Raw genomic sequence first — 12905 nt, forward strand, 5'->3', positions numbered from 1 at the left:
GTGCGTGTGAGTGTGTGTGTGTGTGTGTGTGTGTGTGTGTGTGTGTGTGTGTAGTAGCAGAGAGTGACCCGAGAGGCCCAGCTAGTTACAGCCTCTCTGCTGGAGACCACCACTTCCACAAAACAAGCATTGTTGGTACAGAGCTCCAGACACCAGAGACACACACTGGAAACAACTCCTGTGCACACACACTTGCACACACACATACAAAAATACATACACACAAGAGACAAAACTCTGCTGAGTTTGAAACCGTCAATCCCAGCAGAGATCGTGTTCTGTTTGCCATGAATAAAATCACAGTAAGTCCCTCGAAAGAGTCTCACCTGACAGCTACTCCACAGCCTTTCACTACAAAAGTCTCTCTCACACATACACAAACACACACACACACACACACACACACACAAACACAACACACTGTACAAAATGTGGATCACTGTCGCTAACAATAGCCCTTGGGTGGTTGGTCAGACTATTATTGTAGGTGTTTCTATGCTAATTATGTGTGACTGAGAGCATGTCAAAAGCAGTTACTGGAAATAATGTGGTGAGCTGGAAATTGTGAGGTGGAATTACTTTGTCTGCAAAAAAAAAAAAGAAAGAAAAAAGAAAAGCAGAGTTTGTTGAGTTTTAACAGTGGTTTTGTCTGACCAGTGCTAAACAAATGAGTGCTACTCTGAAACACTGTGCCAAAGCCACTGGATCAATGTTATTACTCCACCGATGGAAAACAACATAAGGAAGACATCATCAGCATCATCAGCATCATCATCATCATCAAAGAGAGAAAAGGGGGGCGGGGGGGTCAGCATCATGACCTCCACTTCTGGCTGCGTGCTCTGCTGCAGAGACCTCGTTGGCTGACAGGAATATACGTCAGCACCTCTCGCCGCTCCAGTATAACCCCCTCGAGCCACTGGCGGTCACACAGACGCAAGTGTAAAAGTGGCAGCTTCAACTGTTGCCCGGACTAACCCGTTCAGCATCCACGTCCCACACAGTCTGACACAGAGAAGTGAGACGGCTCACCGAGCACGAAGCGGAAAAGTGAGAGGAGAGGTGGAACATTTACGCACAGCCTCTTGAGTCTGGAGTGTTTTGGCGCGTCTTTAAAGCCCACCTTGGATCGTTTTTGGACAACATTTTCCTGCATTGGATTTTGGGTTAATTTCAGCACTTAAATGGCAGCTTCAAGTATGATTTCCTCGCACCTGTTCCTGTTGATGTTAAACTGTTTCCTGGGTGCCGCGTCAGTTAGGACCATGAAAGGGAGCTCTGGGAGCGCACAGGACAGTAGCTTCCTCCAGCCCTCGTCGGACCCGTTCTCTGACGACCTGGACCAAGACATGGTCTCGCAGCACATGTCCAAACTGTACGAGAAATACAACAGGGAAAACCGCCTCAGAGAGGGAAACACTGTCAGGAGTTTCAGAGCCAGCCAAGGTGTGTGAACACGTTGATTAACCTGCCTATAGCCGGCAATCGATAGTTATCGCCTCCTGCAAAGGCGCTCAAATGATTTCATTATGGAAAAAGAAAAAAGAAAATAGCCTCGTGATCCATTAGTGTAACAGTAGTCCGACGCAAAAAGCAAAAAATAAACTTCAGGAGCAGTCAGAAAGCTCCCCTGATCCTCTCCATGGATGGTTATTAAAAGTCCAAGCGCTCATGGGGCTGCATGGTTCGACCAGACGCTCTAAATAGGTAGGATTGTTTTGGAACAGTCTGAGAATGCATTTAAATGATTTTGGGACGCTGTGGGCACACTCTGTTTGTGGCAGCAGCTGTGCCCCTTCCGCGCGGGGGCTGATCAATTACCGCAGACAGACGCGCAATACGCGCAAGAATGCATGCGATTCCCTACGAGCAATGCCCAGCTTCAGTACAGTAAAACCTCAGCGGCACTTACGCTGTGCAAAAGGGGTCATTGTCGTGGCTTCTATGGTGCCTGTTGTGGCTACAGGACATGTGTGACTCCACGTCCTGGAGTCAAGGGGGCTTAAAGCACAGTCGTTCCTCCCTGTCTGATGCTGTTTTTATAAACACAACTCATAGACATTTATATCCCACATAGTTCTCAGATGGCATATCATAACACGTGTGTATTTTTACTGCAGAGGCAGAGTGTAATCCAAGGAGAGATGTGAGAGACTTTTCACAACAATATAAGATCTGTTAAAACAGTTGATTATGTCTTAGTGTCTGGGCAGACAGTGCTGGCTGTATGAAGCTTTAGGGGAAGCTTTAAAAGAAACTGAGGTAAGCATTTCCATATGCAGGCTGAATCCGAGGTAATGTATATCTCTTGAGTCAGTCCCTACTTCCGCTGAACTCTTATACAATGAACAATAACTCTGCTGTTGAAGTTAATGTTCATCATGAATATGTAGCTCTCCACCCCCCCTTGCTCACCACCCTTCCAGCCCTGCCAGTCAGATCCCCAGAGTCTGGTTCCTCTTAAGGGCACCTTCTGCAATCCTACCAAGGCGTGCAGTCGTGTACCAGCCACATAGCTCAGTCATGTAACACAGAACAAGCAAAGGTGTTTAATAGTCCCACTTCATAAGATTTTAACGGCGGTTAAACGGAGTGCTTTTGGTGCAATTTAGTAGCTTTTTTCCAAATCCCTTTCCTTCATCCCTTATAGGACTTTATTATCAAATTATTCCTTTTCAAGTCATTCCTTTTTTTTTTAATGACTGATAAATAGTAGGGAAAGTGTATGCCAAACATTTCAGCCATTAACATTTCCCATTTGCATGGACCTGTCAAGAACAATCAAAATATAAAACTAATTTAGGATACTCTATCCTTGTTCAAAACAAGAACATAGAAGGACATGTGAGCCACAAAACTGTCAAATTGTTTCAGTGTGCATTCATCTTTTATGTCAAGGATCAGTGGTAAATCTTGTAGAATAAATTTGGGTTTTACAAACATCATTCTCTGGATTAAAAAAAAGGTTTTATTGTCAGGTTGTTCACTTGACTGTCTGACACTGATTGATTGTCTTTGCAGACTCTTCTGACCACAGGACTGTGTACCGACTAAACCTTACAACCCTCCAGGACTCAGAGGTCATCCTCTCTGCCACATTCCACTTCCTGCTCGATCGGCCCCCTCATCACAAACCCTGGTTCTGTAAACGCTTCAAAAGCCCATCCTGCCGTTCCTCAGCCATCCACCCATCTCCGTCCATCAGCTTGCTCCTTCGCGCTGTCTCCTCTGGGTCAGAGGTCAGATCTGGGTCAATGGGGTCATTTCTAGGCAATGTGACCTTCCACCCCCACAGGAGAGGGGTGTGGCAGATGAAAGATGTGACCCAGGTCATAAAGGAGGCACGGGACAAGGGTCATCTCCTGGTGTCAGTGGAGTTGGACATAGGTCAGCAGTACCAGAGGAAACCAGAAGAGGCGCTGTCTGCTGGCAGCCTGCCCTACCTGTTACTGTATGCTAATGACCAAGCTTTGGCAGAGCCTAACAGCGTGGCTGCAAGCCTTCAGAGATATGACCCGTTCAATGAGGGAGGGGAGCCCTCACATTCCTCTCAGTCCTCTCAGCTCCTGCACAGACCGAACTCCTCACCAGAGTCGAAAGGACGCGTGAGAAGGGAAGCACCTTCACTCTCTGACCCCATTCAGAACAATGAGCTGCCCGAGGTTGACTTCAGGCCTGATGGATACAGGAAGGAGGACCTTTGGGAGAGCACTTGGTACCTGGCACTCAAACCCAAGCCTAAATCCGGAAAGAAGGAAAAGAAGAGAAAGAGCCAGGAGGAAGAAGGAGTGGAGCAAGGTAGGGGAGCACACGATAAGGAAGAACCTCAGGTTCTCAAAGAAGAAGGAACATCACAGTGGCTCAAACCTCATGACTCATCTGTGAAAAAACTCAAAGACAGTCGAATGCTGACAATCGGCGATGGACGAAAGCACGAGCGGAGAAATGAGGGAAAGGATGGAAGAAAGCCCAAGGGGAGCGCAAACTCTCAGTCACCTGTTCTGAGTTTTGATGAACAAACCATGCGTAAGGCCAGAAGGAGGCAGTGGGGCGACAACCAGCACAGAGGATGCTCAAGGAGAAACCTCAGAGTGGATTTTGCAGACATTGGCTGGAGCGAATGGGTAATAGCACCCAAGGCCTTCGATGCGTACTACTGCGCTGGCACATGTGGCTTTCCCATGCCCAAGGTAGGAGCACAAACATCTAAGTCACTCTATTTAATCTCATTTTTTTCCAAAATTGTATTATCTAGTTATATTTAGTAACTATAACGTGTTGTTCTGTTCCCTTTTATTGATTTTATTCTCTACTCAAACTCTCCCAGGTGGCGAGGCCGTCTAATCACGCCACCATCCAGAGCATAGTCCGAGCAGTCGGTATCATCCCTGGAGTTCCTGAGCCCTGCTGTGTCCCAGAAAAGATGAGTTCCCTGGCTGTGCTCTACCAGGATGAATCCAGGAACCCAGTGCTCAAGGTTTACCCCAATATGTCCGTCCAGTCCTGCTCCTGCAGATAGGGAGGGGAGGGCAATGGGGGTAGAGGACAAAACAGGGAGGATGTGGAGAGAAACAGAAAACGGGACTAATGGAGACAGAACCATACCTCTGTTTATTAAGTGGTTTCTTGATACTGAGAAACAAAGTCACTTTGGCCGTCGTTATTCCTTGAAGAACATAGGCTGTAGAGAAATCACTTCCATCTCTTCTGTCCTGCGGCAGCAGACTTGAAGAGACACATTGTCTGGCGTCTGCCTTAGCAAGAGGAACAGAGTCACAAGTGTAAAGTCAGGGCTCCACATGTCCAAGAAGCCCACTTGTTTTGATTCTGTGTTTGAGATAATGTTGAGGATTTCATGGACAGGAACATTTAAGGGATGTATTCCTTTTTTATCTCAAATGAACTTGTTTTTCAAAGAGCTCACAGTGAGTTTGTGTTCATGTTTTCTTTGGACACAAAGGCTACAAATAAAAGACTTTATCTCTGTGTCATCGGGCAGCTTACACAGTCACATACAGATGACAGAGATTACGAAAAACATATTTCTACAGTTTTACACTCTGTGTACAGCTGTTCTTACTTTTAAGCTAATCATACGCCACATTGTACATACATGCAACGTTAATTTGTTTGCAAGACAGGAGGGTTATTGTACATTCTTGCTCCGTATATCTTAAAAAGGAAATATCCAATGGATTGTAGAGAGCATCTGGAATTCATTTACACCCACCAACCCCCTCATAACACTTCAAGAATGTTATATTGAAACCAGAAATATTTTTCTATTTTGAATGTGAAACTTGGTTAAAAATAATTTGTCATGGTTACTAGGTTATGTATTACTATATTTTAGATGAGATGCTGTTTTGTACATGTGTATTGTTTAAATTATGAAAAGGTAGCCTTCTATAAGTTAGAATAAAAAAAGTAATTTAATCCAATGCTCTTGCTGGAATATTATTGTTTCATACACTTTGTGTTATTCTTGGTCATTACTGCGTATAACATTTGAGTCTTGGGGGGACCTTTTTTGTCAAAACAAACATAAAAGGGCACAACTCTTCCAAAATAACTTACAAAAGCAGGAAGGTTCCACTCAAAGATAGCCAACATTCCCCTAAAGCCCCTTGAACCCATTATTACCCCACACCAAAGGCTCAGACGTCTGTTGTCCAGCAAATAATGTGACTGATGCAGTTGCAGTGGGTTAATGGTTGATGGAGGAAGCCGCCATGCGCCTATTAGGACGTCAGCCACTTGAACTTCAAAACGTGGCGCACTTCCCCTTTTCTGCCCCTCAATTCAAAAGCAGAACATTTCCAAGTCAGGATGTTCTTCTCAATAGCCTTTTCTCTCAAACAGATGGTTACAGACGGAAGATCTCAACCAATTTAACTCAACTGCTTGTCGCTTTTATTCACAGGAGGAAGAAGGTGACTCATGTGGTGCATAAACTGTGTGTCAAACTGACAGTGAACTGACAGAGGGAACCTTTGATTATTAACCCATTACTCTGTGGCTGTTTTTGCCTTGAGCCTGAAAAAAATAAAACTGGCACAGAGTACCACATCTGTTTGCAACAACAGAATGCTCTGAAGTTTGCCAAGACTGGACAGTAATTTGGTCTCAAAACAGAAACATTCAGTAACCACTTGAGGGATGGAACAAAAGATAATGCTGTAAAGTCTTTTGACTTTAGAAAAATTAACAGTCAGTCACCTGTTATCAACACTAAAAGCAAATAGGTATACATAGACTATAAAAAGTAGTGACCGTCTTTGGAAATTGGCAAGTTTTAATGTCATACAGCAATGAATCATGTAATATGTCAATATTTTGCCCTTTAACTAACTAATTGTTTTGTTTTTTTCCTACATGTATTTTAGATTTGTAATTAAAGTTGTCAATGTCAAAAAAGCCACGTTAAATCCCCTTTGATTCAATTTTGTAAGAAAATAAAACATGAAAACTTCCAATGAGGGTGAATACTTTGTATATCAAACCAGTAAGTAGACAGAAATCTTATTATTTTAGCTTGATAATGGTTTTGTTGAAGAGAAACATGAGTGGCCTGCTGCTGACTATTCACTGACAATGCGTGCTGCTGTTTTACTGTGACATGTGATGATGTGAGATGATAAGCAATATCACAACCCTAAAGAGATTATCTTTAATCCATATTTGAGGATGACGGGGATAGAGACAGATGAGGGGAGAGATTAATGTCTGAAATTCCAAATGCATGATTCAGTTTTCTCCATTTTGAACAAGTGGAAATGTTAAGCAACTACAAACCTTTTTTTTTGTTACGAAAGCTTTATGGACTCCAACCTCTATTTGAATTATGATGACGGCAGTAATTATGGTTATTATAAATCATGTTTACATTAATAGATGTTTTAGCTTCAAAGTAGGCTGGCCCAATTGTAGTGAACACATCCAGGTTCTTTTTTTCCCCCCTCATTTCCTGACTGATCCCTTGTAGAGTCCGGACCCACAGTCTGCTATTACAAAGTGAACCCCATGTCAACCGCAATCACAGTCACAGGAGAGTACTTACAATGGTCAATTCCAGCCGAGAAAACCACAGTAGTCTAGGCTTGTGTTCAGAGCCCAGCGCCTAAAAGCCAAAACCGAAACGAGCCAAGTGGGGAACCAAGAACAATATTTGTTTTTCCATATGATGACTGTTCAATTAAAGGAGAGCAATACAGCCATTATTAGACAACAGAGGATTTTCTGTGTCTGGGCTGAAATGGCTCTTTCCTCACATGGTTACTGAGCTCAGAAAACTAATAGTTCTGTTCATTAGGACCCGGCTTTAATAGAGTGTCACTGTGCTTCTTAATCACCCATTTAATCATGTGGGCCACTGGGTATTTTATTTAAAAATCATATTTTTCCTTTGGAAAGTGAAACAAAATATACTTTAAACCAGTTCCCAAATACCTTTTAGAACTTTTATTCAGCCAAGTAGTCCATTTTAGTCTGGAAACCAAAGAATATTCAGGCTGCCTAAAGATAAATGAGGGTTTAAAACTCAATGAAGGATTATGAACATGTTGCAGTGTGTTAGTAGCACATTTTTGTAGTGTTTTGGGTGCAGGTTTAATGTATTGTGTAGGTTTCAGTCCCAGTAGTACAACACATGAGTAATGATCTCCAACTGATCATCATCACAAGCAAAACATCCATGAAAGACTTCCAGAAAAGTATTAATGAAGTCACTGAAGTCACCTTGTGATTGTCTAATGAGTCTGCGGTGAATAGAAACTGGGAGGATAAACTCTGCAACTCAAATAAAAGAAGATAACAGCAGTGAGGGTGGGTTTACATCCCCGCTTACGTTACAGAGCGACTGAACTGGGTCCAGACTTGACTTTCCCATGAACTTCATGCCTTCTTCCCGCCTCATTTACCTGCAACAGAGACGGCTATTTATGTCCATCTGTCGGCAGCCTGACCTGAATGGGACGTAGTATTGGTGGAGAAATATAAAAACACAAATTCAAAGCAGTGGGCTTATGTGGACTCCATCCAGGTCTGTTTAATGATAACAATGAAGCTTTTTAAATTTCCCCTTTGAGTGTCAGCCTGGAAATCAGCCTGTTATTGTTTCAGCTCATTTTTTCCTCAAATATCATGCTGAAATGTAGGGTGAAACATCTCAAATGACGTGCAGATACTATATTGATGCATCTTTAACATTTTTTTTCCTCTCTTGACTTCTCTGGACAGTCTAATCACAAAGCAAACATATCTGGTAGATATTCTTTATATTGAGGAGAAAGGGTAGTGTCAGTCGCCGCCTGTTGGAGCAAGCAAAAACTGTCACCCCCCATCAAAAGAAAATACTCGACACGTCTGTTTCATTCTCACAATTTCAGATTTTAAAACGAATGTGCAAACACACTCAATCCACACCTCTTGTACAAATCAGAGCAGAACAAAAAGCTGATAAATAAAGAAGATTGCGTCGAGATATTTCTGACAATCATGAGCTGTCCTCGAGATCTCTCCGTCTTTCTTCCCCTCCTGAGTTCCATAAGGCACAAAATAATCATCAACCTAACACACAGGGCTAAGGGACAGACAACAAACTGCAGTGAGATCAGCTTACACGTACCTCTATCGTCACCTAGTGGACAGGCTAAGGTGGCCATGTGTGTCCTAGTTTCTTTACAGCTACCTACATTCACTGTTACACGCCAAAGCCTCGTGAATCTGGAGTCTAGACTTGTTAAATACGAGCATCATTTAGGAAATAAATAAAGTTTTTTTTTTTTTTGTGTCCCTTTTTGTCTCAGTTATGAGACGTCATGTGTCTGGACAGGTGGTGCCGCTCTCGGAAGTATTCGTGGCAGATCGGGCAGGTGAGTTTCTCCTCCCTCCTCCTCCTCACCTGCGACTCCGCGGCGAACTCCTTCTTGTGGTGAGAGCGCATGTGGAAAACGAGGTCGGAAGTCATGCGGAAGGACAGGTTGCACTTGGCGCACCAGTTCTGCACCGACACGCCGAATGAGGTGAAAGTCGGCGGAAGGATCGTAAGAGAGGATGTGGTCTGCAACTGAACGCCAATGTTCCTGGACCAGTGCTCCGGTGCGTAATGGAAGGCATTGTTTAAAGCAACCGGGGAGGGTAGAGTCTGTAAGTCACCGCTCAGGATGTTGGATGTCATCAGATTGTTGTATCCCATAACAGTCCTGGGGGTGAAGGCGTCAGTCATCTCCTCGAGGCGGCTAGAGGGGGCTGTTGAAGCGCTGCTGAGATGCGCCTGAGGGTTAATAGGAGAAGTCCTTTTACTCGGTTTACAGAAAGCGCTTTTCTGCTCGCCGTGACTGCTGGACAGGACCAGAGAAAACGCACTGGTGCTGCCTGAATGCACACCAGAGCTCTCACCTGCCTCCGACCGTGCGTCCACCCCTCTGCCGTGCGTAAAAGTCCCCCTGGCCTCTCTCGCTTCAGCAAAAGCATCATTCTTACATCCCAAATGATCCAGTTTGACCTTGTCAACTTTGAGTTTCCCCGCAGTGGAAGATGCATCCCCTGCTGCCTGGTCGTAGCCCTTACTCAGCTGCGTAATATTGTCATCATTTGAAATATTCGTTTTCTCCAACAGGACCGTCTTCCGTGCTTTGGGATAAAGAGTTTCCTCGTATTTCCTTCTCTTGGGGTAAATCTCCGCGTCCTCGTTGCTGCCAGATTTTTTGTGTTCCAAATCTCTGGCGATGTTGTGGAAATCTGTCACTCGATGTTGCCTCTTTATTTCCACATGCTTGTACTCGTAAACCTCGCGGCCCCAGGTATCACTCTTAACTTGAGTACACAGGAATCGGCAGTGAGCCAGGAAAGGATACTCATTCTTGAAGACCTGGTTACATCTTCCACATCTGAACTCTGAAAGAGACAAATACACACGGTGTGACTATACAGATACATGCATATTTAACACGTGCATTTTGGAGTGAAATACAATTTAATTTGAATTCACATCCTCACAGAAGTCCAAAACATACATTCTGAAATAAAACAAACCCAATGTTTAACAGTATTCTGATCTTGCACTCGCATTACAGAGAATCCGCCTCACCTTCACTTGATCCCCTGGTCATGTCTGTGAAGCCCAGTAGGTGAGACAGCTCTTGGTCGTACCAAACCAGCAGCTCTTCCTCCTGCCGGATGTCCCGGATGGTCCGCACATACAGCTGACCCGCTTTCAGGAAGGCCTCCGTGTTCTGTTCCTCTCCATTACGCGCAGCCTGTACGAGCCGCAGCCAGGACAGCACCAGCGCAGAATTACGCATGGCCTCGGGGTCCACCTGTTGACAGGAATCATTGACACTTTACTCCCACATTATCACATTTTCAATTTCTGTCTTTCCTACAAGCTTGGAATTCCTAAAAAGTAGTTAAATGTTGCAGATGGCACTTGTAATTGTTTAAATTATTGAATCCACGTGTTTAAATGTTAGTTCCTTTGGATATAATACCCAAGACAGCAGCTTCGTGACAAACAATAATGCTAAAAATATAGTCACATAAAATAAATATAAGGTGTAAATTCAATAAAAATTAAAATACAAACAAAAAATCCAGTGTCCTACACACTGTTCATGAAAACACCAGGCGTCTGGCCCACATCGAGTTGACTAACTAACTGAAGAAAAGCTGTTTAGAGATGATAAATGTCCATGCTTCATGACAAATGAACACAACATTGTTCAACTCACCCTGAACACATAGGGTTTCGCCCTCTTGTCGCAGGATTTCTGCGCTATGAAGGCGATGGTGTCGTAGAAAGTGTTTTGGAGCACACATGGACCAAAGCACGTGCCTGCAGGGATGCTGCGCGTAACGACCACACTGGTGAAGAGATCCGCTGGATGTTGGAGGAATTTACTGTCACCGGTCCAAATGGATCGAGGCAGGAAAGTGTGATCCATCGTTAAACTGTCATAAAATACAACAGTTATAGTTAGTTACAGAGCATGTAAACAATAGAGGTTGTTAATGGAGTTTTATTCCAATATAAAGGATCAAATCAAGACGTCTGACTTGATATTTAGTAGAATTAGACTAATATCACGATAACTGTAATAACTAATGCACATTTTAAATTGTTATTTTTTAGTCAAACAGAATATGGAGCGAACAATTGGGCCTATATAAAATGAAATATATGTTTTAGTGGTCTGACATGCCGTAAGACGATTTGGATTCAGATGCTCTAAACTCACCCTGAATTGTCTTCCATGCAATATTGGAAAAAAAATAATTGATACAACAGTAATTTTATTTTCTTCTACTAAAATTACGCGTCCTGATTGTGAGGCAGGCGCAGCCGGTGTCGAGGCAAAATGATTTCTAACGTCCTTTGTCTCAGTTTTTCAGTCGGTTTCTCCTTTTGTCTCCCCATCTGCCGTGGAGCCCAACTGCCTCCTCTCTGTGCGCAGGAGAAGTTCCGTGTGTTCCTCCGAATTTATGAACCATATTAACGCGCAAAGATTACGTGACCACTGATTTTTTTCCCCCTGTGGTCAAAAAAAAGTATCGGATCTTGAGGGTTTTATCTTTAAAAAATGTTGACAGCGTCGCAACAGAATGATCTGGTGCTGGATCTGAATATGCCAGTCTTCCAAGTAAAATGACATTTGAGAATCGTGTGTCCCTGTGATAGATAACAGACAAGTGGATGAATCGTGCTGCGTGTGGACTCACCCGCCGGACATCGAGGAGGATGTCTGTGCCGTGTGGCAGCAAGTTGCAGCAGGTGCAGTGGACCTCGTTAAAGATGCCCTCTCGTTTCTTGGTGACGAGTTACTTATCCGCCTGAATCTTCCCTCCGTACTGTCGCCTCTCTCCTCTCCCACTCCCACTTATCCCCTTCAGAAAGCGCACTGAAGCGTGGCGCATTGATGTAAACACGTGCGCGCTCACGCACTCACACACGCGTGCACACAGGCTTTGAATTTAGTCCCTGGGCTAATTCTCCCTTGTCTGGTTTACAGTCCTTTCAGTGAGGAAGAGAGATATGAGACAGTGATAATTTGGCCAATGATGCGCATCATGGGGTTTTTATAATATGGTTGTTCATTTAATACAGTTCAGGGTTAAGCTGACTGATGTGGACATGCACCACATGAGCAGCATTTTTTTCCTTTTAGACAACATGAAACGTTTTACAATTTGAGGCAGTACGACCACATTACCCAACTGAGCTTAGAGGATCACAACCTGCGGAACAAGACCTCACACAGCCCACTGCGAGCCTGCAATTAGTCCGATAAAAAGTCATTAGAATGTGCATGGGGCTGTTCTGACATCTTATTGTCTGTCGTGGTTTTAAATAAAAGTCCCTCCTCTAATTATACTTTATTAAACAGATACACACAACAGCTATATACACGCTATGTGGGATTCAAAGACAGTTTTTGGTCACGTTTCTGGAAACAATAAGTCCAGCTACACGAGACTTACACGAGTGGAAATTGTCCTGGCAAATGTGGGCAATTGAAAATTATAAAATTGGCCACTATTACATGATATGATGCAGGGTGGTCTGGGTTCGCCACCGGGCAAATGCATTATTCATCAACTAAATGTTTCTGTCTAATGAGCATTTAATGGATTATTCTGCATCAAAGCTTTGGTTTGGGTAAATGTCCTGGTGGTTATCGAGCCAACTTTCTATAATGAGAAAGCGGGAACACATTAAATAAAGCCTCGCTCGGGACTCCTCGGGCGCACTCCGACTGTCTGCGTAAAGTGCAATTACACTATAGGCTGAGAAATATTTTATCTTCTATTAGATAACATTTCCTCCTCATTTCAGTAGCGTATTACATTACGTTGTGTTGGGAAGTTTGATGGCAAACCCAGGAACACTTTGAGCATCACATCCTTTC

The 12905-nt window shown here is 43.7% G+C and overlaps 2 protein-coding genes across 3 annotated transcripts; one reads left to right on the forward strand and one right to left on the reverse strand.

Annotated features, from left to right (window-relative positions):
- The first annotated feature begins 941 nt into the window (after window positions 1-941).
- Window positions 942-6476, forward strand: gdf10a (growth differentiation factor 10a). The gene is made up of 3 exons (XM_051419572.1): window positions 942-1446; window positions 3022-4190; window positions 4328-6476. Exons 1-3 carry the CDS (start codon window positions 1185-1187, stop codon window positions 4517-4519), a joined length of 1623 nt encoding a protein of 540 aa, XP_051275532.1. The 5' UTR covers window positions 942-1184; the 3' UTR covers window positions 4520-6476.
- A 1891-nt stretch (window positions 6477-8367) lies between these two features.
- On the reverse strand, window positions 8368-12288 carry prdm8 (PR domain containing 8). Of its 2 annotated transcripts, none has more exons than XM_051419594.1 (4): window positions 11719-12288; window positions 10731-10950; window positions 10091-10319; window positions 8368-9897 (listed from the first exon to the last, which is right to left on the reverse strand). In XM_051419594.1, the coding sequence occupies exons 1-4, from the start codon at window positions 11727-11729 to the stop codon at window positions 8804-8806; spliced, it is 1554 nt and encodes a 517-aa protein (XP_051275554.1). In that variant the 5' UTR covers window positions 11730-12288; the 3' UTR covers window positions 8368-8803. The 2 variants fall into 2 exon arrangements, with proteins under 2 accessions (XP_051275554.1, XP_051275545.1); XM_051419585.1 differs by lacking the exon at window positions 11719-12288 and adding an exon at window positions 11238-11579.
- Between the last annotated feature and the right edge of the window lie 617 nt (window positions 12289-12905).

The sequence above is a fragment of the Dicentrarchus labrax genome, unplaced genomic scaffold (assembly GCF_905237075.1).
Source record: "Dicentrarchus labrax unplaced genomic scaffold, dlabrax2021, whole genome shotgun sequence".
NCBI lineage: Eukaryota > Metazoa > Chordata > Actinopteri > Moronidae > Dicentrarchus > Dicentrarchus labrax.

Coding starts and splice junctions, on each gene's coding strand:
- gdf10a (XM_051419572.1), top strand. CDS start 1,185: ATGGCAGCTTCAAGTATGATTTCCTCGCACCTGTTCCTGTTGATGTTA. Junction 1,447..3,021: donor GAGTTTCAGAGCCAGCCAAG/GTGTGTGAACAC, acceptor TTGTCTTTGCAG/ACTCTTCTGACCACAGGACT. Junction 4,191..4,327: donor GTGGCTTTCCCATGCCCAAG/GTAGGAGCACAA, acceptor AAACTCTCCCAG/GTGGCGAGGCCGTCTAATCA.
- prdm8 (XM_051419585.1), bottom strand. Junction 10,320..10,730: donor CGAAACCCTATGTGTTCAGG/GTGAGTTGAACA, acceptor TCCTGTCAACAG/GTGGACCCCGAGGCCATGCG. Junction 9,898..10,090: donor GACCAGGGGATCAAGTGAAG/GTGAGGCGGATT, acceptor TGTCTCTTTCAG/AGTTCAGATGTGGAAGATGT.